Source organism: Brachyhypopomus gauderio, chromosome 1 (genome assembly GCF_052324685.1).
Source record: "Brachyhypopomus gauderio isolate BG-103 chromosome 1, BGAUD_0.2, whole genome shotgun sequence".
Lineage (NCBI taxonomy): Eukaryota > Metazoa > Chordata > Actinopteri > Gymnotiformes > Hypopomidae > Brachyhypopomus > Brachyhypopomus gauderio.
Genome location: NC_135211.1, coordinates 42,776,853 through 42,801,908, shown reverse-complemented (window position 1 = coordinate 42,801,908; position 25,056 = coordinate 42,776,853). Strand labels below are relative to the sequence as shown.

At 42.4% G+C, this 25,056-nt stretch overlaps 1 protein-coding gene and 1 long non-coding RNA gene across 3 annotated transcripts; one reads left to right on the top strand and one right to left on the bottom strand.

Annotated features, from left to right (window-relative positions):
* The first annotated feature begins 307 nt into the window (after nucleotides 1-307).
* LOC143521276 (E3 SUMO-protein ligase ZBED1-like) lies at nucleotides 308-16,560 on the top strand. 2 transcript variants are annotated; one of them, XM_077013976.1, is made up of 6 exons: nucleotides 308-1,256; nucleotides 7,908-8,034; nucleotides 8,219-9,449; nucleotides 9,580-10,073; nucleotides 12,307-13,590; nucleotides 15,282-16,560. In XM_077013976.1, exons 1-3 carry the CDS (start codon nucleotides 534-536, stop codon nucleotides 9,133-9,135), a joined length of 1,767 nt encoding a protein of 588 aa, XP_076870091.1. In that variant the 5' UTR covers nucleotides 308-533; the 3' UTR covers nucleotides 9,136-9,449; nucleotides 9,580-10,073; nucleotides 12,307-13,590; nucleotides 15,282-16,560. The 2 variants fall into 2 exon arrangements, with proteins under 2 accessions (XP_076870091.1, XP_076870081.1); XM_077013966.1 differs by having other exon boundaries at nucleotides 12,307-16,560.
* Nucleotides 16,561-22,071: 5,511 nt separating this feature from the next.
* Nucleotides 22,072-24,677, bottom strand: LOC143527561 (uncharacterized). The gene is made up of 3 exons (XR_013134171.1): nucleotides 24,614-24,677; nucleotides 22,279-24,448; nucleotides 22,072-22,170 (listed from the first exon to the last, which is right to left on the bottom strand). It is a non-coding gene; the product is annotated as an uncharacterized LOC143527561 (long non-coding RNA).
* Nucleotides 24,678-25,056: the final 379 nt, after the last annotated feature.

The following is a 25,056-nucleotide window of genomic DNA, read 5'->3' as shown; positions in this document are numbered from 1 at the left end:
CACTATCTGGATCCACCGCAGTCAGTGTGTGCTACACTACTTTGAGAGAAGTGTCGGAGAAAGTGCATCATGTCATTTATGAGGCAAATTTGTTGTTAAATTGTATATTTAATTATATGTTTTCTATTGTTTTAAATCATTTGCCATCTTATCAGAGACAAAGGTCCGTTAAAAAATGCATTTTCCTCTTATTTTGTGCTGGGGTTGGAATTAGGGCGCTCAAACACAAGGGGTTAGATATGCTCATGTCACTTCTGTTAAATCACGTGTATCAGGATTCTTGTAAGAGGTGGGGTACAGTTTTCCCTCAAATAACCCAGTTTAGAGGACGACGCTGAAGTTGGTCACTTATTCGCAGCTTCCGATTCGTTTGGCTGCTTATTCGCAGCTCCTTATAAACGTTTTATTCTGTTTAACCTTGGTATCAGACACGCTTTGAGCACGAGAAAGTTGGTTCAGGTCACGTTCATGCATTCCTGAAAACGGAATTTATAACAATTACGAAAATTTGATCTTTCGTTGCTGCTGTCGTTATGGGAAATACTCATGTGGTGGACAACATGTCTGTCCCCCAATTCGTCAATTTAGTTCAGTCAGTTGGAATAATATCCGATGTTGGTATCGACGCCACTTTAATAAAGTATTCAGGAACGGATTCAGCAGCAAAATTACGTGAGTACTCCAACCATCTCAGCGCCATCAGCACTGCCAATGGCTACGTGGACAAACTGGGTTCTACTTTGATCAGCTACAGTGGCGCAGTTAACTCCGTGGGATTAGGGGCACTGGTCATCTCCTTCATGTTGGACCTGGCGATACGTTCTGCAGAGACGGACAGCGGCGACACCCTGAACATGTTACGGCGCGTGTTTGCGGAGGAGAAGGCGTCGGACGTGAGAGATTCTATGTACGAGTATATGAAACGACTCGGGATGCATTTGCGCGATCCGGTGAGGGCGCTAGAAGACACTGAACGTCTTGAGAAACAGTTAAGCGGCCAGCTGACCCGTCTCAGGAACTCCATGTTGCACGACAACCAGATGAGCTCGCGCTCCATGAAGCACTGGGTGAACGGGGCAGCGTTCCATTCTCAGATGCTCGTGCACGCGGCCCGACTGAAGACGACCAGCACCAACTCGGACTTTGATGTTTACCTGAACTCTGTTAGCGCTGCGGTTGACATGTACCGAAACGATCTACGAGATCTGTTAAATAAGTACAAGGACTACAAATGGGCTACGATAACATACGAGAAGGTAGGTCCTGCCGGTCCTTCATGTGCTAGAGCTGGGATTTGCGATACAAAATGCATTATGAGAGATAAAGAGACTGGAATCTCTCTGAGTTTTCATAACGAAAAGTGGAGTCGACGGCCAGCATGTCATTTTCACACCGACTATATTAACTATCTTTTTACTGACTGGAGGCCGCTCAAAGAGATGAACGAATATTTCACCAACCTTAAGTACAACATTAGGGAACTAATAAAACAACATGATACTTTCAACGTGTGAAACCTGAACACGTGTAGGGAGCAGGAAAAACAGTAACTGTAAAGTAAAACAGTTGTAAACATTAAAGTGGACGTGTGTGTAACAGCTGTGTTAAATGTGTTTGGGGATATGTGTTGTCAAAGATGGAGTGTGTGGGGGATTGTAGCCTATATGTGATGTAGGTAGATGTGTGTGTAGTGCTGTCTAGTGTGTTGTACTCGCACACTATACAGGGAAATGTGATGTAATATTGGGATCCATCAGGCACATGAATAATAACCATTCCAGCATTTATTTTTTAACATAAAATGTTCTTATGTATACAATTAACTAATTATTTTTACTTAATTTTATTATTAAATGTTGTTCTTTAGTGATGAATAATTGAATATATAAATGAATAATTGAAAAAATATATCTTTAGAAAAAATATTGAATTCAGAAATGAAATCGTACAATAATACGCTGAATAATACTCTCTGTGAAGTCGGTTGAATCACTCTTTTGATGGATAAATGTTTTTATTTCAAACTTATTTTAACATAATGAGCACAGGTAACACTGCCATATGTGCATGAGAAGTGCAGTGTTCTGTATATATGCGTAGATAAGTCTGAGTGTCTTGTGTATTCATTGTTACTTAGAAGTGACTCTCAGAACAGAAATTGTCAGTGAATGCATGATTTGAAAGTGATTGCTTAATTATTATTTTCATGGTTAATCATTATTAAACTTTTTTTTTGCATGAATCATTATTATTCGTATCCATAAAGTCAAGGGAGAGTATAGTGTGTTTTGTAATGCCACATTGTAGAGTATCTCTAACTTTATTGTTTTATTAAAATAAGTTTGATTTAAAAACACTTGTGTTAGGTTTGTGTATACGTAACCACATAAAGATTTGTCTGTAACACTTTTGTGCAGTATGTGCAGAGATTATTTTAATGTCTCTCTTCTGCAACAAGACTCATTCAACGTAAACATTCAACTCGTGAGCGCACGGACGCTTTTTTTTTGGGGGGGGGGGGGAGACATGTCCCCCCCACTTTTTCAAAAGCCGGTTTTGGTCCCCCCCAGTTTTTACGGTTAAAATCAAATATTTAAATAGCGACGAATCCATGTCCCCCACACTTTTGAAATCAAAATTACGTCCATGCGTGAGCGTAAACAATCAACTGGCGAGCGTAAATGTGACAGTCGCGAGCACAGAAAGCCGAATTCCGTGTTCGTTTGTGTTAGTGCACGCGCTCAAACCGTCTTTGTTCACGCTCGAGTGTTTTTTTTCCTTCTCGAAATTATGATGGTACTCGCGCGACAGTCACATTTACTTCGTCTCTTTTTTTGCACGAGTTTTGACAAGGGGCGTTTTTGGAACTTTGAGGGCGGGTTCATATGGCGTGAGATTACTGTCTTTAATCTGTCGTGTTCGGGTCAAATCTGACCGATTTACAACTTAAACCACTCATAAATATTGTGTTTTACATCTGATTGCTGCAAGGCCTTATGCCTTCCTCCACACTATGCACTGGAACATATAAAAGTGATGATCATCTTTTTCATTGAATTTTGAGTGTTTTAAACCAACGTTTTACATCTGTGTTGTTGCCGGTCAAGCGTGACCGTCACAGGAAATGAATGGGTATTCAGAATATATTCATCTATCAGACAGAAAACATCCCCATACACACTCACACACACACCTACACACACAGACACACACACACCTACACACAGACACACACACACACTCACTCACACACACTCACTCACTCACACACACACACACACACCTACACACACACACACACACACACACATCCACACCTACACACACACTCGCTCTCTCACACACACACACACCTACACACACACCAAAACACACACACACTCACACCTACACACACACCTACACACACACTCGCTCTCTCACACACACACACCTACACACACACCTAAACACACACACACACACACACACACACCTAAACACACACAAACACACACACACACCTAAACACACACAGACACACACACACACCTACACACACACAGACACTCACTCACTCGCTCACTCACTCACTCGCTCACACACACACAGACACACACACATACAGACACACCTACACACACACCTACACACACAGACACACACACACGTTATGCCTATGTTTGCAAGGCCCCTCTGATCTGAGTGTGACATGCCACTCATGTGCATGAATTCACACACACACACACACACACACACACACACACACACACACACACACACACACTCACTCACTCACTCACTCACTCACTCACTCAAACACCTAAACACACACCTAAACACACACACACTCACTCACACACACACCTACACACACAGACACACGCACAGACACACACCTACAGACACAGACACACACACGTTATGCCTATGTTTGCAAGGCACACATGTGAGTGTGACATGCCACTCGTGCATGAATTCACATGCGCGTGTGCACACACACACACATACACACACACTCACTCACTCACTCACTCACTTACACACACACCTAAACACACACACCTAAACACACAGACACACACACACACACTCACTCACTCACTCACTTACACACACACCTAAACACACACAGACAGACACACACACACTCACTCACACACACACACACACCTACACACACAGACACACACACACACAGACACGCCTACACACACACCTACAGACACAGACACACACACGTTATGCCTATGTTTGCAAGGTGGTGAAAAAATTTTTTGTGTGTTAAAACAGACCGGTCTCTGAAGACCGGGAACACTAAAGTAAAAAACGTGAGGTCAACAAAACCGAAGGGTTAATATGAGAGCGCAATGATAAGGTTAAATCGAGCAAGACCGAGCACGCAAAATCAAGAAAACCAAGCAAAAACAGTGACAGCGAGCATTATCAATTTTTTATACTATACATTATACTTTTTTTTCAGTTTTTTGCTCGCTTCTAAAATTTCGGCTCGCTTCATCATTACAAGTGTAAATACGTCACAGGTCAAGGCGATGGTATTCATCTCAATATCACAAACGTTACTCACAAATCTACATTCATCCACAAACCTAACCTTGTCCTCAAAGCCTTTAACATAATACCACACTACTACTATAAACTTTGAAATGTGTTCGAAAATTACAATTTAAAACAGTTTAGCTCAAGTAAAATTTTCGTACTATATTCTTCACACCTGAAACTACATTTTCTGCATGAGAAACCACACAAATACATATAAAGAAATAATTCGAATCAAACTTATTTTAATAAATAAATTGTGCAAATAAAGTATAAAAATGACCAATCATGCAAAAAAGTATAATGATCAATATCAGAATAAATGACAATCATTTGCTTTATTTCAAATCATCTGATGTTCTGCATTTCTGTTGAGTGGCAGTCCTAAGTATCTAATGTATACACAAGATACCCACACTTAACTACGCAGACACACAGCACTCCTCTAACATGGATTACTACGTTAACTGTGCTAATTATTTTGAAATAAGTGAAATAAACACATTTATTGACTGAAAGTGTGATTCAGATGATATAAAGTTATCAAGCAGTATATTTTTTATTATTTCAATTATTTCTCACTAATCACATAAAATGGCTTCAGAAGTAAATCAAATCAAGCAAATAAAAGTAAAGTTAGTTCTTGGTTCTTTTCTTTATGAACACAGGCCCATATGGAATACAGGTACATACGGAATACAGGCCCATATGGAATACAGGCACAGATGGAATACAGGCACATATGGAATACAGATAGATATGGAATACAGGTACATACGGAATACAGGCCCATATGGAATACAGGCACATATGGAATACAGGCACATATGGAATACAGGTAGATATGGAATACAGGTACATACGGAATACAGGCCCATATGGAACACAGGCCCATATTGAATACAGGCCCATATGGAATATAGGCCCATACGGAACACAGCCCCATATGGAACACAGGCCCATATTGAATACAGGCCCGTATGGAATACGGGTACATATGGAATACAAGCGCATATGAAATAGAGCCACAAACGGGATACAGGCAGACAGTGAATGTAACTGACTCTTCTCCAGTGCCCAGTGTATCGAAGGAGCTTCCACTTGGTCTCATGTCTCTGTTAGACCTCCATCAGTTCAGTGTAGTCTGAGAGTTGGACCTTGAGATATGAGAACATGTTTTTATGCAGAGAAATAAATGATGGAATGATTATTATTCATGTCTATGATTCACAATATTACATCATCACAGGGACTTTATAGTCTGCTAGTACAACACACTCAGCATACATCATTACACACAAATCTACCTACATCAGTCCCACACACACTACATCTTTTACAACACATATCCCCACACACATTTAACACAGCTGTTACACACACTTCCACTTTAATGTTTACAACTCAGTTTTACTTTACAGTCAGAGCCGGCCCTGACCAATGTGGTGCCCTAGGCGAGATTCATTGAATGAGATTCAATCATTGTGTTGATTGTATCACTATTAAAGAAACAAATAAAAAGCAAATGACTTAAATATTACCATATGACAAGCAATAAATATAAAGGTGTTGCACAAAAAATATTTTAAAACTGGCACGGCAGGTGCCATTCGCTAAGTGGCAGGTGCCAGTACATGCCATTTCCGGCCGGCGGACCTGCCACTTCCTGCTGCCAGATGCCACTGAGGGACTGAACCCCTGCTGCTCTTTGATCTGGTTCCAATCAGTAAACATGTAGTTGACATAGTCAGTGAACATGCCATAACGGGACAAGCCATAGTCATGGAACAAGGCATCACAAGTAGGCGTAAACTTGCTGAATTTTATATAATAATAAAAATTCAGAGACGTTTTAGTCTCATCATCTTTCATTTCGTATTTCTCTTTTAAAGAACTAGCAAGAGGATGACGGGTAGGTTCCTTCAACGATATCGTAGACCGTTTGTAGTCCTTGTACTTATTTAACAGATCTCGTAGATCGTTTCGGTACATGTCAACCACAGCGCTAACAGAGTTCAGGTAAACATCAAAGTCCGAGTTGGTGCTGGTCGTCTTCAGTCGGGCCGCGTGCACGAGCATCTGAGAATGGAACGCTGCGCCGTTCACCCAGTGCTTCATGGAGCGCGAGCTCATCTGGTTGTCGTGCAACACGGAGTTTCTGAGACGGGTCAGCTGGCCGCTTAACTGTTTCTCAAGACGTTCGGTGTCTTCTAGCGCCTTCACCGGATCGCGCAAATGCATCCCGAGTCGTTTCATATACTCGTGCATAGAGTCTCTCACGTCCGACGCCTTCTCCTCCGCAAACACGCGCCGTAACATGTTCAGGGTGTCGCCGCTGTCCGTCTCTGCAGGACGCATCGCCAGGTCCAGCATGAAGGAGATGCCGCTAATCCCACGGAGTTAACTGCGCCACTGTAGCTGATCAAAGTAGAATCCAGTTTGTCCACGTAGCCACTGGCAGTGCTGAGGGCGCGTAGATGGTTGGAGTACTCACGTAATACTGCTGCAGAATCCGTTCCTGAATACTTTATTAAAGTGGCGTCTATGCCAATATCGGGCATCATATCAACTGACTGAGCTAATCTGAATAACCCCGCGGTAGAGACATTGTCCAACTCATGAGAAGTGCTCGAGCCCATAACGACAGCAGCAACGAAAGCTCAAAATTCCCTTTTGTAGCGATGTTACCCTTGAACCTGAAGCTTGTGTCACAAAAGCGACACCCACTGCTTCGAACCACTGTATCGATGCTTGATTCGTTCATCCATAATGATCACGTGACCGCTGAAGTCTGAAGTTTCGTTTTGGCACACAACCACGTGACTGCTTCAGGGCCTGATTCAAAAGAGCAAATCGTCGCGGGCACTTCGAGGGTAGTTCGAGGATTGGGAGAGAGCGTAGCAACAGCGAAGAGACAGCACGAGAGAGAGAGAGACAGAGACAGCGAGAGAGAGAAACAGAGACAGCGAGCGAGAGAGAGAGAGACAGCGAGCGAGAGAGAGAGAAATTAGCGTGTAGAATTGAACCATTGCCAAAAAGAGGCCGTTCTGAAGTCTGGAAACACTTCGAACTTTTGCCATCAAATAAGGTTATTAAAAATTATAAGAATAAAGACAATTACCTTATTAATAGCAATTCTGTAAGTAAGTCTGTTAGATAATAGGCTGTGCACCAATTATGAATTATATTTTAAATGTATAAAATCCATCATATTTCTGTGTGTAGTGTTTCATGTCATCAAATCACTAAAACATTTTAAATTGTTTTGGATACTAAGATGTGCACCATTATCAAATGTTCTCTTTCATAATTTTAAAATCACTGTGTGAATTTTAGGTTGTAAAATTAAAAAAAATGTTCTGTTTCAGGTGAAGTGCCTGGTCTGCTCTCAGCAGTTGTCTTATAACAACAACACCTCATCAATGCCAAGACATTTTCGAGCAAAACATGAAAACATCACTTGCCAAAGCCAAGCAGCCTTGTCAAGTAGTCAAGGTATTATCTATGCATCAGCTTACGTATTCTTTCCTCTTTCCTGTCAGTGCTGTGCAAAACCAGTACACTGTTTGATAAAGTTAAACCATATTACGTTGGTGGGTATGCACATATTAAGCCAAAATTACCTGGATGTCTTATATAATTGGAATATGCATATGTAACAACAACGTTTTCGTTCCAGGACCCAGACAAAAAATGATTGACAAGGCTTTGGTGAATATGATTGTTAAAGATTCACAGCCTTTCACAATTGTAGATGATGCTGGATTTAGGGAGTTTATAGGTATTTTAGATCCTACTTACATCCTCCCATCTCGAAAAGCATTGAAAGGTATGGTGGAATCTAAGTACGAAGAGGCAAAAGAAAAGGCCAAAGATGAGGTGCACAAAGCAGAAGCTGTGAGCCTTACTGCTGATATGTGGACATCTATACACATGGATGCATACTTAGCCATCACTGGTCACTTTAATAATGAGAAGGAAGAGCTGTCAACTGTTCTGTTGGGAGTGAGAAAATTCCCAAAGACTCATTCTGCTGAGAACTTGGCTGAAGTGAAGACAGCTGTGATGGCAGAGTGGGGCGTTCAGAAGAAGGTGAGATGTCTTGTAACGGATGCTGCACCTAACATAGTGGCATGTGCAGGTATATTAAAAATGCGGCACACAGTCTGCATTGCTCATGCCTTAAATTTGGTTGTACAAAAAGCCATTGATCAAACACCTGGTTTTGAAGACATCAGATCAAAGGCCAGAAAGATAGCTTTATACTTCAGGTCCAGCACTACAGCCAAAGAGAGACTATTTCAAGTCCAAGAGCAGATGGGTAGGTCTACACTTAAACTCATTCAAGAAGTGGAGACCCGCTGGAACAGTACTTTTGCCATGCTGCAGAGGTTATATCAAGAAAGGGAGCCAGTAGGTGCTGCTTTAGTCACTTTGAAGACAGATCTGACACCTTTAACCTCTGAGGAATACCACACCATAAACGAGTGTCTGGGAGTGCTATCTACTTTCCATGAGGCAACAACCGAATTATCAGAGGAAAGGAGAGTATCTGGATCAAAAGTTATTCCCCTCGTTCGTATGACATGCTGTTAACATAAAGGAGTCACAAATGCACCATGAAAAGGCTTTGCAATTGTGCAGCAACCTTTTAAGACTGTTAACTGAAAGGCTGTCTTCATATGAGACAATGAGCATCATAACACTGGCCACACTTTTAGATCCACAATATAAAACCATAGGCTTCTGTAACCAGACAAATGTACAAACTGCTGTAAAACGTCTCACAGCAGAATGTCCAATACGAATCAAGATTAAAGAAGCACAAATCACCCCTTCAACATCAACTGCTATGAATCAGCCACAGTCAGAAGCAGCAGGAACCTCATCCCATACTGCATCTTCCTCAGGTACTAATTTTTATGTGACTTTTGTTTCCATTGACAACTTAACTTTGATGTGGAAAGGGATATATAAATAGCAAATTGCTGTAATCTGTTATTTTTTGACCATTATGTTTGTTAATTCTTTCTGTTGAAGGTCTGTGGGATTTATTGGACAGCCATATGGTAGAAACCAGGAGAGTAAGAAATGCCACAGCAGATGCCACTGTCGAGGTTCAGAGGTACCTCGCTGACCCAATAATCCCACGGTCTGAGGATCCGTTGAAACTCTGGTCTTCACAGAAGACTGTTTATCCCCACCTTTGCCAGCTTGCCCTTGAGTTTTTATGCACTCCAACCTCCTCAGTCCCATGTGAGCGGGTATTTTCAAAGGCTGGAGAAATTGTTAATAAAAAAAGAAACCAACTTAGCCCCAGCACAGTAGAAAAACTTTTGTCGTAAATACAAATTTGTAAATACAAAAAATGCAGTGATGCGTACTACCAACACTGACCTACAAACCAAACGAAAGTACAAACAAGAGACAGCTGAAACCAATCACCAGGAGAGAGAACAGAAACCATGGAAACGAAAGTAAAAGGCAGAGCTAAAGGGAAACAAACGGAGAATGACAGGTGGAGGAGGGGCCAGGTATGACACAATTATTACTGTCAATACAGAATAAGTAGAACAGGGCACCTATAGATCAGTGGATCTCAAACATTCCACACCACTTCAGAAAATATTTGAATTGTCAAAATGAAACATAGAAACCAAGATTAAATAGCAGTGAGGGGATCTTATTTCAGTAGGGGCTGGTTGTTGTGGCACTGTCACGGTCACAGCTCCGGACCCCTCCTTGTGGGCATGTCGTTATGTCGTCTGCGTGCAGTTATGTCCATGTTTGTAGTTCTGTGGGTGTGGGTCATTTGTGAGCGTGTTTGTAGTCTCACCTGTGCCTTGTCTCGTTATCACTGGGGAATGTGTTATTCACCTATTTAATGTGCGTTCGCGCAATGTCTCGTGCTCGTCTTTGTCTAAAATTCGTGCCTGAGTGAGTGGCTTGTTGGTAAGTACTTGCGCTGCTGCACTGAACTTCACCGTTGTCACCTATTAAACGTTCTGTTGCACTACGCTTCGTTTGTCATCCCTGTCTCCTTCGTCCGTCACAGGCACATTCTCCTAATTACAAAAGTCCTGCCCAAAAGTCTCAGATAAAAATAAAAATGTGTACACGTGTACGTTGTGTACACGTGTATTTAGATGTGTTCCTGTGCTGTGTCCTTAGTTCGTCCATGTATTTGAACCGGTACCTTGTTGCATATATTACGTTCAGTGTTCCGTTTAAATACACACACACACACAAACACACACACACACACACACACACACACACACACAGAGGATAGGAGTTGGCCGTCCTCTATCACATCATATCTTGTGTTGTCCTTTAACAATAATTATCTGATGCACATACAGGAGGCACCACAGCATCTAATATTAAAACACAGACCTGATGGTAGCAGCTCTGTTCGCTCGGTCCAGTTCGAACGCTGGATAGCAACATTACGGTTCACTCACAACCTGCGACAGAGAGGCAGTAATAACAAGGAAAGGCGTCGACATATTACGTACAGGTGACAGTGGCACATGACAACGACATTTTGTTTGCAGACACTGACATGTGCATATGCCTATGTCATTTGACTTTGTGCCTATGTTAACACACAGATGTTTACACTACTGAAAAGTTATTTGAAAGCTACTGAAAGTCATTTATAGGTGCCAGTAGCAAGTAAGACACCATATTGTTTTCCTCTTGGGAAAGACCTCAGGACCCTGTTAGATGATGCCGGTGTTGTGCCGAATTCATACTCCTCTGCAGAGTCCGACACCCCTCGTTTGTACGCACTTAAAGACGCTACAGATGATATTCGCGATTTACGTAGTTTCTTTGCATAAACCTTAACGTGGACGAAAGTGGTGGTCGTAAAGGCCCCAGAGCACTGTGCACAGTTTTTCTTCAATAGCCTATAGTGGTCTTATGAAGGACCGTTTAAAAGCTATTGAAATTATTGTAAAAGAACTGAGAGCACAGTGCTCTGGGGCCTTTACGACCACCACTTACGTCCATGTTAAGGTCATTTGTAGACGGTGCCTTAGACATTGCAGCGGTGAGAGTAGTGCATTTAAAACGTGTTCTCTACTATTTAAAATACGTCTATAAAGACGATAAAGAAATCATCGTGGGCATTACTATCTGGATCCACCACAATCAAACTACAAGTGTCGGAGAGAGAAAGTGGATCATACCATTTACGAGGCTATTTTTGTTGTTAAATTTTATATTGATTTGATTTGATTTTTTTTTTCATCAGAGACAATGCACAACAAATACATTAACCTAGTGATCAGGAGAGATGCATTGTGCCAGATTATAGCAATAAGCTAATTTCCACCTGTAGTCCCTGGACAGGTTGATGTTTAGACAGAATAACAGAATAATTTTGTTCAATGGATGATCAAATCCGTTAAACACAAATATGGGCATACAACATAAAATTCATCTTCAATTACACCATTCATAAAACTTACAAAAATCCTCCAGTTATCACAAAACACTAATTTGTTCACATACACACACCTGTACATCATCAAACTTTCCCAGACTAACCTCTCACTCACACGTCGTTACAAATGGGTGCAAACTTGCTTTGATAAGAGCCATTTCTTTGTCAGATGTGCGAACGTTGGGAAACTTTTACATGTTATAATCTCATTTGGCAAAGTATTCCAAAGACCCATGGCAACAACTGAAAATGCAGATTTATATTTAATGATATTGTCGTGTTTTCTCTCTGTCTCTGCCCTTCAACTATGCTAGCGTCCGAGTCACGTCGCTTTCCCGCTGCACAGACGCTTCTAGCTGCCTTCTCTGGTGAAAATGTGAGTAGGTGGCGTGGGTAAGGACTCACACGACAAAGGGAGTATGGTTTAGTGAAGGTTGGATTGCAGAATACACAATAATGGACCATCTAGCTCCAGCACCCGAACTACGACAGTATTCAGTACTGCAGCCTGCGACGAGTCTCAACTAACTCACCCAAAACGTTGCGCTGTGCGCATTAACATAATTACAGGGTGCAGGCTCCTGATTGGCTAATACAATCACCAATAGCTTTTGCATCCTCTCACTACACTACCCCCCCCCTTAACAGTGCAGAGTCCCCTCTGCACCTTTACTGCTAGTGAGAAAAATAAAGAAAAACAAACCCCACAACTTTATACTAAGTGTATATTCAAGATTAACAAATCAGAACATAGCTTGACTTATCTCCTTCAACTGACAAGTCTAAGAGAATGAAGAACTACCAAGTTTCAACAGCTGGTCTAAAGGTCCTCTCTAACATAGAGGCCTCATCACCACCCGTCCTCTCCGGGTGGCCTGTATTGGGAGATTTCTCCTCTTCTCCTGAGCTGTGGCTGAGTGAAGAAAACGAGATTCAGCTCGTTTCCTTTGGGAACGACAATGTGTGGCAGGTTGTGTGTGCTTGTTAGGCACAGCATCGACTTCATTCTCATGGTTGTGGGTAGAATCAGTGGGATTACATTTTTCCCAGGGCAATGTGCAGATAAGGCAGATGGGTTATCATCATGGTCATCATCCAAAACATCATCCTTCATTAACAGGTGCCTTAATTTTTTGATCCATCCAGGCACAGCATCGGATGTGTATGGAAGGAGGCGTTCGTGATGCAGAATTTTGGTATTTCTCTGACCTCTAATTCTCTACAGGATTGGGCCTATGCACTTCATGACAAGGCATGGTCCCCTCCATGGTGCTCTAAGCTTTGGTCTTAAGCCTCTCTTCTTGGTACTGTTTTTTATGTAGGCAATATCTCCTACCCTATAAGCTCGTTCCTTGATGCAAAAGTCATGCGTTCTCTTTTGCCTTAACTGCGCGACCCGCAGGTGTCGTCTGGCAAGCTTCTGTGTCTGCTGCAGCTTTTCATCCAGTGTTTCTACAAACTCTACGAGGCCAACCCTTGGGGTCCTGGTGTTGACCACACGAAGTGAGATGTCTTGTGGCTGATTCACCTCTCGTCCTAGCATCATTTGATTGGGGGTGAAACCAGTGCAGGAATTTGGGGAACTTCTATATGCAGCTGTGAGTAGTGGGAGGTGTTCATCCCAGTTCTGTTGGTTTTCATCCACCTAACATCTAATCATCTGTAGGAGGGCACCAGCAGCTGGAGTCGAGCGGGGGTTCCAGCATCATTCTCCCATCTGTAGTACAGCACTCCCTGGTGACGTTCTATCTGTGGCCAGCACAGCCAATATTTTCTGACAGTGGGGCAAGGGCAACCTGCTCTCATGTTGGAATTTCATATCTGTCCATCAATTCTTGTAACTGCTTCAAGCAGGGGTCTTGCCTTTGTTGGTCTTCTAGATCTTTGTACCTGTATTGCAGCATCCAGTTGACGCGGAGCCCCTCTTCTTCCCCTTGGCTCTCTGAGTCAGGGCATCTGCTGGGACCTCCCCATGCTGTACATGTCTGACAGCTAATGGCACAACATCATCCACATCATTCTCAAATCTTACCCATTGCTGGTGCAGCTTATGGCAGTGGGAACATCCACCACAGGGCAGGGTGCTTAGAGTTTTCCCAGCCTGGTAGCAGTCACATGTGGAGTCCTGTGACCCTTTCCTTGACAGCGCATCAGCATTACCATGTCGCATGCCCGGCCTTTGTTCAATTTGGAAAACGTACTACCCTGATTCTTCTAGCCACCTTGCAAGCTGTCCCTCTGGATGCTTGAACCGGAACAGCCAGGACAAGCTGTTGTGATCTGTGCGAAGGAGAAACTGCCGGCCTAGTAGGTAGTGCCTAAATTGCCTTGTAAATTTGACTACTGCAAGCAGCTCTCGTCTAGTTACACAGTAGTGCTGCTGGGGGCTTTGGAGATGGGAACTTGCATACACTATCACCTTCTCCTCCTCATTCTGAACCTGTGACAGGACGGCCCCTATGCTGCAGCTGGAAGCATCCGTATCCAGGATAAAGGTTCCCTTGGACATTGGATAGGACAGCTGTTGTCAGCCGGTTCTTCAATTCTTCAAATGCTTTTTGTTGGGCCTCGCCCCACTGGAAGTCTGCACCTTTCCTCTGAAGCTCATTTAAATGGCTGCAAATCTCGGAGAATGATTTCACAAAACGCTGATAATAGTTGCAAAGCACCAAAAAGGCCTGAAGTTCTTGGAGATTTTTTGGGGAACTCCAGTCTCTGATATCCTGGATGAGCTTGGGGTTTGGGCTGATACCTTGACTGTTGATGAGGTGGCCGAGGAACAGGACTTCGTCCTTTAGCAGGTGACACTTCACCGGTTTGAGCTTCAGTCCATACCGCCCCATGCGTTCGAAGACCACTTCTAGGTTGTTTAAACCATCATCAATGTCCTTTCCAACGATGATTACATCATCAAGGAAAATTAGGAGATTCTGCCACAGCAGACCCCTGAGCACAACCTCCATCGCCCTCTGGAATTGGCTTGGGGCATTACACAACCTGAATGGCATTCTTGTGTATTCATACAGCCCATAATTTGTGACGAAGGCAGTTTTGCACCTGTCCTGTTCGTGCACTTCGATCTGCCAGTGCCCGCTCTGTAGATCTAGTGTAGAGAAGACTGCTTCTCCCTCCAATGTGTCCAGACACTTGTTAAGTCATGAAATATGTTCTCTTAGAGTTGTAATGTTCTGTTACAGGAGCATGATGAGTTGATACTGTATAGAGTTGTAATGATCTCTTACTGGAGCATGTTGAGTTGTGAAATGTGTAGTGTTGTAATCTCTTGCAGGTGCACCTGTGTGATTATGGAGTCACATGTTTCTGGGCGGTGCCTGACAAGTTCACGGCTACAAAAGGCTCCTTGGAAGTTCGGACGGCAGGAAAGAGTGGCAGGCTCTCCTTGCTTGTTGGGTGATTTTGTATATCAGCACTCCGGTAGAAAGAATTTTTAGACTGCCCTTGCTCCCGTGTGGGGAGATTGTTTCTTTGTTTTGCTTGGTTGTATGTTGGTTATGTAGTATGTTCTGTTATCATGGATTTATTGTTAAAGTTATAATTTTTATAAGTAGCTTAGCACCTGGTAGGGTAGGCTGCTGATTATTTTATAGTTTCGGTTTTCTTTTCCTTTTTTCAGCGTGGGCCTACCTGAAGTCTAGCCGGTGCTATGCTTGTGCTTGTAACATCTTGCATTTAATACATTCTTTAAATATATATTTTGAAACTGCAAAGTTGTGGTTGGTTTTCTCATTATTAATTCGCTCATCAAAGCAATTTTCTTTCATTCTTTATTTTATTTTTCCTGTTAACCCCCTGACCTAGAACGGGCGGTAACACACTCCTCAATCATTGGAAGCGGGTAGGCATCCTTCAGAGTGAGTTCGTTAAGTTTCCTATAATCAATGCACCATCTGACTCCGCCATCCTTTTTCGGACGAGGATTACAGGGGATGCCCACTCAGTGACCGAATGGACCACCACGCCAGTATCCAGCATTTCTTTGAGGTGCTGTTCTTCCTCCGCCTGGAATCTGAGCGGTGTCCACCGTGTTGGCTGTCTGACGGGTCCTGCATCTCAATCAATCAATCAATCAAATTTTATTTATATAGCGCTTTTTACAACAGTTGTTGTCACAAAGCAGCTTTACAAGTGCCGAGTCCTAGCCCCCAGTGAGCAAGCCAAAGGCGACAGTGGCAAGGAAAAACTCCCTAGTTTTTTTGCATGAGGAAGAAACCTTGAGAGGAACCAAGACTCAGGGGGGGAACCCATCCTCCTCTGGCCGACACCGGTCACCATGACAACAACAACAACAATTTAGACAGAAAGAAGAGAAAGAAAAGGAAAAATATGTAATAATGTCCATCATGATGTATGCATCCGGTTAGGCAGGAGGTGGCTGGCTCAGGATGGATCGCTGGTCTCCTCATCTCATTATTCCTCAAGCAGGCGGGCAGCCATGTGGAGAAATGAAACAGGGAAAATTAGCTCTGTATGAGGACATATACAGGACAGGTAAAATTATAAACATTTCCGGAGTGTGGCAGCAACTCCGGCATTTAGTTAAATTATTACAGCCTAGCTAAAAAGGCAGAACCAGAAGGTAACATAGGCTTGGGGGCATTCTGAGACAATGGCATCCGTCCACTGCACTGTCAACAAACTTGAGTGACCACGAGCAGTGACAGGATAACAGCACCAGCGCCCCAGTCTACCATAAAACCCTTCGTCTATGAACCCCTGGATCTGTACCTTTATCTAAGGGGGATGTTAATTATCAAACGCTAAACCAAATAGGTGGGTTTTCAACCTAGACTTAAAGATTGTGACTGTGTCGGAGTCCCGGACGCATTTAGGAAGATTATTCCAAAGCTGGGGGGCCTTACAAGAAAAGGCTCTTCCCCCTGCTGTTACCTTATTAATTTTTGGAACTAATAAAAGACCAGCACCCTGTGATCTTAGTGGGCGTGGGGGTTCGTAATAGGAAATAAGTTCCTGAAGGTACTCAGGAGCAAGCCCGTGCAATGCTTTATAAGTTAATAAAAGAATTTTAAAGTCAATACGTAATTTAACTGGGAGCCAATGCAGGGCTGATAGGACTGGACTGATATGCTGAAATTTTCTAGTTCTGGTCAGAACCCTGGCTGCAGCATTTTGAACTATTTGAAGTTTATTTAGATTCCTATTTGAACACCCTGACAGTAGTGCATTGCAGTAGTCTAATCTAGAGCTAACAAAGGCGTGCACCAATTTTTCCGCATCATCCTGTGATAATGCATTTCTTAATTTAGCAATGTTACGGAGATGTAGAAAAGCTATCCTAGTAGTATTATCTATGTATTTATCAAATGATAGGTCAGAGTCGAGTATGACGCCTAGGTTTTTGGCTACTGTGCCAGGTGTAATGGGGTAGCCTGCGAGATTAAGCATTAGATCTGGAATTTTCTGTTTTGAGGCCTTAGGGCCAAAACTTCTGTTTTGTCCTCATTAAGTTGGAGGAAGTTTAGAGACATCCAGCATTTAATATCTTTTACACAGGCCTCAATTTTTCTTAAACTGAGTTTGTCATCAGGTTTGGCTGATATGTAAAGTTGAGTGTCATCTGCATAGCAGTGAAAATTGACACCATGTTTGTTTATAACTGTGCCCAATGGTAGCATATATAATGTAAACAATAGTGGTCCTAGAATGGAGCCTTGCGGGACCCCATATTTAACTTTTGTACGTTTGGATGGAATATTATTGAGCTCTACAAACTGATAGCAATTTGTTAAGTAAGAATGAAACCATGAAAGGGCTGTGCCAGAGACTCCAACCCAGCGTTCTAACCTTTCTAGCAAGATCCTATGATCAATTGTGTCGAAAGCTGCACTAAGATCAAGAAGCACTAACAGCGATACATAACCTTGATCTGAAGCAAGGAGGAGGTCATTTGTTACTTTAACAAATGCTGTTTCAGTACTGTGATGGGGCCTAAAACCAGATTGGAACTTTTCAAATATGTGATGCCTATGCAGATATAGGCATAATTGCTGGGCAACAGCTTTTTCTATGATCTTAGATATAAATGATGTGTTTGAAATGGGTCTATAATTAGATAGTACAGTAGGATCAAGATTTGGTTTCTTAATCAGAGGTTTAATAACTGCTAATTTACATGATTTGGGCATGTGACCTATTGTAATGGATGAGTTAACTATAGTTAGAAGAGGTTCAGTTACCGCTGGTAATACCTCTTTTAATCACTTTGATGGAACCGAGTCTAGTGTGCAGGTAGCACAATTTAAGGAAGAAATTATTTTCTCTAATTCTGATTGTGGGAGTGGATGAAAAGCATCAAGTTTTTCTCCCAGTATGCGATTTAAATCGATGTCAACCAAACCAGATGACATACCAGTTGTATTGCTAATAAAAGGTTTTATATTTTGTTTAATATTCTCTATTTTATTATCAAGAAAATCTATAAATACATTACTAGTGAGGTTTACTGGAATCTGAGGTTCTGCGCCTGCTTGATTTTTTGATTTTTTTTGATAAATCTCCAGTGTTTATGCAGTGGGTAACAGTGCTGAAGTGTCCCAAGTCTCTGTCACTCGCAGCAAATACTGACTGGTACTTCAAAAGTAGGAGCAGCAGCTTTTCCTTTTGCTGTTCACACAGGCCCCATGCTTGCAGATATGAAAAGCTCTTTCAAGTAGAGAGGCAGATCCAGGGCACTTAAGGACTTTATGCGATGCACCAGCGGCGGGGGGAAGTTTGTGTCTGCCTGTCTGTTGTTCTGGTCCAAAACTTCTTCCCACCATTTGGGATCATGGTCAGCTTTGGGGGTTCTCTCCTCATGGCACTGGTACTGAACTTCACTTAGCCTTCCTGGATGTGCTGTAGGGGAAGGCCTATATGTCTCTACAAGTATTCCCAGGCATGTACCCTTAGGAAGACTGGTAGTGACGGGGGACAAGCTGCACACTCGAATAGGCACTTTTTCCATCATACCAGGGGCCTCATTTATAAAGGGTCTGAAATGTGCGCACGCAACATCTTGTGCAAAAACTGTGATTTATAAAAAAGTATGTGGCGTAAAAACGTGCGTAGTTTTAAGCAAACTCTAGAGCTGCCGTAAACCTGTAAAACATTGCGGAGAGAGAGATAGAGAGAGTGGGGAAATAGTGACATCATCTGGTTAAATAGAGAATTGCAAGTAAATGCGCTGTCTGTCATAATGGCTTTTTTGGCATTACTCGAAGACCTAGCGAGCCGCCAAATAAGGCGACAACGTATTTTTCGAGATCATGAAGATTTTTTCGCAAACGATGATGACTGGTTAATGAGCCGATTTAGGTTTCCAAGAGCAATTCTCTTGACACTGTGTCAACCCGATGACAAACTCAGTTTAGGAAAAATTGAGGCCTGTGTAAGAGATATTAAATGCTGGATGTCTCTAAACTTCCTACAATTAAATGAGGACAAAACAGAAGTTCTCCTTGTGGGCCCTAAGGCCGCAAGACAGAAAATTCCAAATTTAATGCTTAATCTTGCAGACTATCCCATTACACCTGGCACAGTAGCCAAAAACCTAGGCGTCATACTCGACTCCGACCTATCATTTGATAAATATATAGATAATACTACTAGGATAGCTTTTCTACATCTCCGCAACATTGCCAAATTAAGAAATGCATTATCACAGGATGATGCAGAAAAATTGGTGCACGCCTTTGTTAGCTCTAGACTAGACTACTGCAATTCACTACTGTCAGGATGTTCAAATAGGAATCTAAATAAACTTCAAGTAGTTCAAAATGCCGCAGCTAGAGTTCTGACCAGAACTAGAAAATTTCAGCATATTAGACCAGTCCTATCAGCCCTGCATTGGCTCCCAGTTAAATTTCGTATTGATTTTAAAATTCTATTATTAGCATATAAAGCACTACACGGGCTTGCTCCTGAATACCTCCAGGAACTTATTTCCTACTATGAACCCCCACGTCAACTAAGATCACAGGGTGCTGGTCTGTTATTAGTTCCACAAATTAACAAGGTAACAGCAGGGGGAAGAGCCTTTTCTTATAAGGCCCCCCAGCTTTGGAATAATCTTCCTAAATGTGTCCGGGACTCTAACACAGTCACAATCTTTAAATCTAGGTTGAAAACCCACTTATTTAGTCTAGCATTTGATAATTAATATCCCCCTTAGATAAAGGTACAGATCCAGGGGTTCATAGACGAAGGGTTTTATGGTAGACTGGGGTGCTGGTGCTGTCATCCTGTCACTGCTCGTGGTCACTTAAGTTTATTGACAGTGCAGTGGACGGATGCCATTGTCTCAGAATGCCCCCAAGCCTTTGTTACCTTCTGGTTCTGCCTTTTTTTTTAGCTAGGCTGTAATAATTTAACTTAGTGCCGGAGTTGCTGCCACACTCCAGAAATGTTTATAATTTTACCTGTCCTGTATATGTCCTCATACAGAGCTAATTTTCCCTGTTTCATTTCTCCACATGGCTGCCCGCCTGCTTGAGGTATAATGAGATGAGGAGAGACAAGCGATCCATCCTGGCCAGCCACCTCCTGCCTAACCGGATGCCTACACCATGATGGACATTATTACATCTTTTTCGGTCTAAATGGACATTATTGCATCTTTTACATTCTGTCTACATTCTGTCTATATTGTTGTTGTTGTCATGGTGACCGGTGTCGGCCAGAGGAGGATGGGCTCCCCCCCTGAGTCTTGGTTCCTCTCAAGGTTTCTTCCTCATGCAAAAACTAGGGAGTTTTTCCTTGCCACTGTCGCCCTTGGCTTGCTCACTGGGGGCTAGGACTCAGCACTTGTAAAGCTGCTTTGTGACAACAACTGTTGTAAAAAGCGCTATATAAATAAAATTTGATTGATTGATTGATTGATGTGTGCTGAGTTGGGTCCAGATTTGGAGAGACCAACACTACGAAATCTGGCAATACCTGTCCATTTACAGGTGTTAACAACCCTTGGATTCCTGGCAACTGGTTGCTTTCAGAGGGAATTAGCAGACAGGTCGAGGATATCTCAACCATCCTTAAGCTCCATGATGTCAGGCGTATTATCTGGCATAATAAAACTGACAGGTCGGTACATCAGGTTTCCTTACACTTTGAGTGAACAGGCTGACATTCAAGTGCAATTCGCAGCAGTGGCCGGTTTCCCAAATGTAATCGGAGCAATTGACTGCACTCATGTTGCCATAAGAGCACCAAGCCAGAATGAAGCTGCTTTCATCAACAGAAAGCAAATTCATTCTATAAACGTACAGGTCATATGCGATGCTACAATGACCTTAACCAACGTAGTTGCTCGATGGCCTGGTTCTACTCATGACTCATTTATTCTGAGGAACAGCAGTGTAGGAACCCGTCTTGAAAATGGAGCTGTACGGGACGGTTGGCTTCTTGGTAAGTTTAAAATGTATTATTATTTTAATTTAAGCAGTTGCCCTAGCAGTAAATGCAACATTATCTCTGATTAATTTCTTTAGGTGATAGTGGCTACCCGCTCAAGCGCTGGCTCCTCACTCCATTTCCAAACCCACAGAGCACAGAGGAGAGACGCTACAATGACGTGCACACTCTTGACACGCTCTGTTGTAGAACGCACTATTGGGCTGCTAAAAGGCCGATGACGCTGTTTAGATGCATCAGGTGGGAGACTGCTTTACAACCCAGAAAAAGTCTGCCGGATAGTGAGAGCATGTGCCGTGCTACACAACATGGCACAGCAGAATGGTCTCCCCCTGATAATGACCGACCAACAAGCAAATGACCCTGAACCAGACCCACATGTTTACCGACCTGACGCACGTAATTCAAGCAGTCAGACTGCGCGAGGACGTGATGCGTCGATTATAAATAATTGGAGAGAAAAGCTAAGGTATTTTTTAACAAGTTCTTTTAATGTACTTGACATTTCAGACAGTATCCCCTTAATCTCTTTAAGCTCATTTGTTAAATTGTCAATTGCTGTAATTGTGTTTATTTGTGTTTGTAAAACAGCCTCAGTCAGAACACGACCTCCGCTTAAAGCACGTGGTGCACTGCTGGAGGCATCCGGGCACCGGAGACACTGCTGGAGGCAACCGGGGCACCGGAGACACCGCTGGGGCCAGGTTGGCAGTCTTCAGCTGAATGACTGCTGTCCACTCCCACAGTCCTCTCTAAAAAACAGTGATGGTTAAATAATTTAATAAACCATTCTAGGAAAAAAAGTCTGATTATTGCGTCTTTATTACAACTATGTACGATTATGGATAATTTGTTTTTACCTGGTTCACCAGTGATGGGTTCATCAGCCAAGTCTGTATCGCCCTCCTTTTCAGTCACCACGCCACTTAACAGGGGTTCCCCAATTAAACATGCCATCCTCTCATGAAAAGGAGACGGAGAAAGTGTGGCCTTTCCCCCACCAGTAGCACTTGCACTCTTCCTGTGCAAAGAAATCCGTTTCTTTGCATCTACTTTCAAGTCCGACCATTTCTTTTTTACTTCTGCAACAGTGCGGCTTGTAGAGCTTACATTGTTAACAGCTGCAGCCACATGTTGCCACTCAACAAACTTGCGTTTGTTTGTCACTCCACTACTAAGGCTCCCAAACAACACATTTTTCCTTGCCTCGACCTCTGACCTTCCACTTCACATTCTCCAAATTTTCATTTTTTCGTCTTTTTCTCATCCATTATTCCGCTTCAAAAAGAATGGGGCAAGCTGACATTTAAATATTTATGAGTGATTTGCATTGACCATTTATGGGTAAAAGTGGGCGGGGCGGAGGCGGAACGTGATGCTGATTCAGCTGCGCTCAGTTTGAAGATGGTTGTGATTTATAAAGAGGAAACAACGTGCAGGTGTGCGTACGCAGGGTTTTATAAATCAGGGCCCGTATTTATCAAACTTCTTAGAGTGGAATTTTGGACTTAAGTGCTGAAAAATTCTTAGATTTGCTCCTACTCACAGAGTTAAGCGTAAGTGCCAGTTATCAAAACTCTCAAGTATAAGATTCACTCTTACTCTCCCGAAAAGTTAAGACTGCTCCAGAGGACTCATAAGTCGTTAAGAGTTGCCACTAGGGGGCTGAGATGGCACTGAGAAGACAGAGACGCGTGCGAACCTTCATTTTAGGTACACATTTAAATTTTATAGATATATAAATATGCACACAAATATGCACAATGCACAAATATGCACAATAATTAGGCATTAAGATAAGCATGGGTTAAATTTTTTTTTCTTTTTTTCGTGCAAGAGTGTAATATTCATGCTGCGATTTTCATACTTTAATTTTAAGCTTTGACTTCTGCCTTGTCAGTTATTGTATGTCATTTGGGAGTGAGTCCTCTGCCAGACTTCCTTCAGACGCTCACTTTTCCTCCGGCCATTCATGACTGGTGGTGTTTGGAAGCGCTGTCAGAGACGGAGGGACAGATGGAGAATCTGCGCTCAAGCCAGCAGGGTCGGGAGCACGAGCTTTAATACTGACAGATGCAATTATTTTATTAGCATCACAGTGTTTGTGTGCAAATCTAAATAAATTTTAAAAACATTGTCTTTGAGATATACTTTAGAATTTCATTAATGCAGGATCCATTCCACATATCACCACAGTGTCTTCCCCCATGATACGCTGCACCACCTCACAAACTGCGCTAAGAGGCTTGCCCGGTGGTCCTCCGCCTGAATGTGATTCAGTTAGAATGTATGCAGTATCCAAAATAAATCAAAGAAAACATATGAATAACAAAAGAAAGAAGGAAACAAATTTTTTATAAAGATTATTTACTAACTACGTAAATACGCTGTGTTATTTTACAAAAATCATGACTGCAACATTATTAAGTTAAATGTGAAGGTATTTCAACATTTTCTGAATTTTATCTTGACATTTCTCAGGAAATATTCTTGAACATGAAATCCGATCCAGTGATTGGTTCTTGCAGGGAGTTTTGAAACGAAGTCATCCAGGATCAGCTTTGCGGTACAGCCAGGTGTCGTAAATCAGCTCTGAGACTGACACTTACGAATTGCTCCTACACTTCGCTTAAAGTGAGACTGAGAGGCTTGATAACTAACTTTTAGTCTCAGCTTTTAACTAAGAATTATTTTAGACATAAGTCAATTCTTAGCAGCTTTCTTAGGAGTAATTCTAAGAAGTTTGATAAATACGGGCCCAGAATTTTTGTGCGCACGCAATTTCCTGGTTTTGAGCACACGTACATTTTCACTCCTGGTGCCTGGTGCTGAGGTGAGGGAGTATTGGTGAATCACATCTAGCTCTGGGGAGAAGTCATGCAAGCTAGCCGGAGCAATGTTGGGTTTATAATGTTTGGGAGTTGTCTTGGCCTCGCTGAAGGTAGCTATCCAAGCAGCTAAACAGAGATTCAGAAACTCCACAGAAGCAGATTCTTTCTTGTGATTTTTACTGAATCTTTTTTTGTGAAACTGAAATACAAACATACAAACGTACATCAGAAATAGTAAAAGTAGACACTAGCCACTGTAGCTAAGCTCGATGTGTTCGCCACATCATAAAAAAGGAAAAAACTTAGTTCCTTTCCCTTCTCCGTTTTCAACCCACCAACATTGATGTATGAACAAAATACTTACAGACGTTGCTTAAACAACACGGAAGCATTAACTGTAGCAAATGAGGAGCGGCGGACAAGGCAGCTGTCTCTGCTGCAGGTAAGGTCAAAACTGAAACTAAACTTCCCGTTCAACTGAGCTGTCGAAATAAAAGTCTCTCAGGTTGTTTTTATAAGAGTAATGATAGCAAAGTAGGTATATTAGTCTAACCAGAAATGCAACCAATAAAAAATTGCATAAAAGAAAATGTTATAATGCAAAACATGACAGGAGTGTTCTGACCACGATTTTGACCTTCAGCCTGGCCACCTGCAACAGGGGATGAGCTGGACACAGTATATGATTTCTCTGCCATTTCCTGCTATCTGAGCCAGTGCTGGGGATAACACCTGCTGCAGTTATTTTGTTTGGTTTTCTAATAAAACCTGCAGCCACACAGGTGGCTGATCCATCTGGCTGGGCAC

Coding starts and splice junctions, on each gene's coding strand:
- LOC143521276 (XM_077013976.1), top strand. CDS start 534: ATGGGAAATACTCATGTGGTGGACAACATGTCTGTCCCCCAATTCGTC. Junction 1,257..7,907: donor CTACGATAACATACGAGAAG/GTAGGTCCTGCC, acceptor GTTCTGTTTCAG/GTGAAGTGCCTGGTCTGCTC. Junction 8,035..8,218: donor AGCCTTGTCAAGTAGTCAAG/GTATTATCTATG, acceptor TTTTCGTTCCAG/GACCCAGACAAAAAATGATT.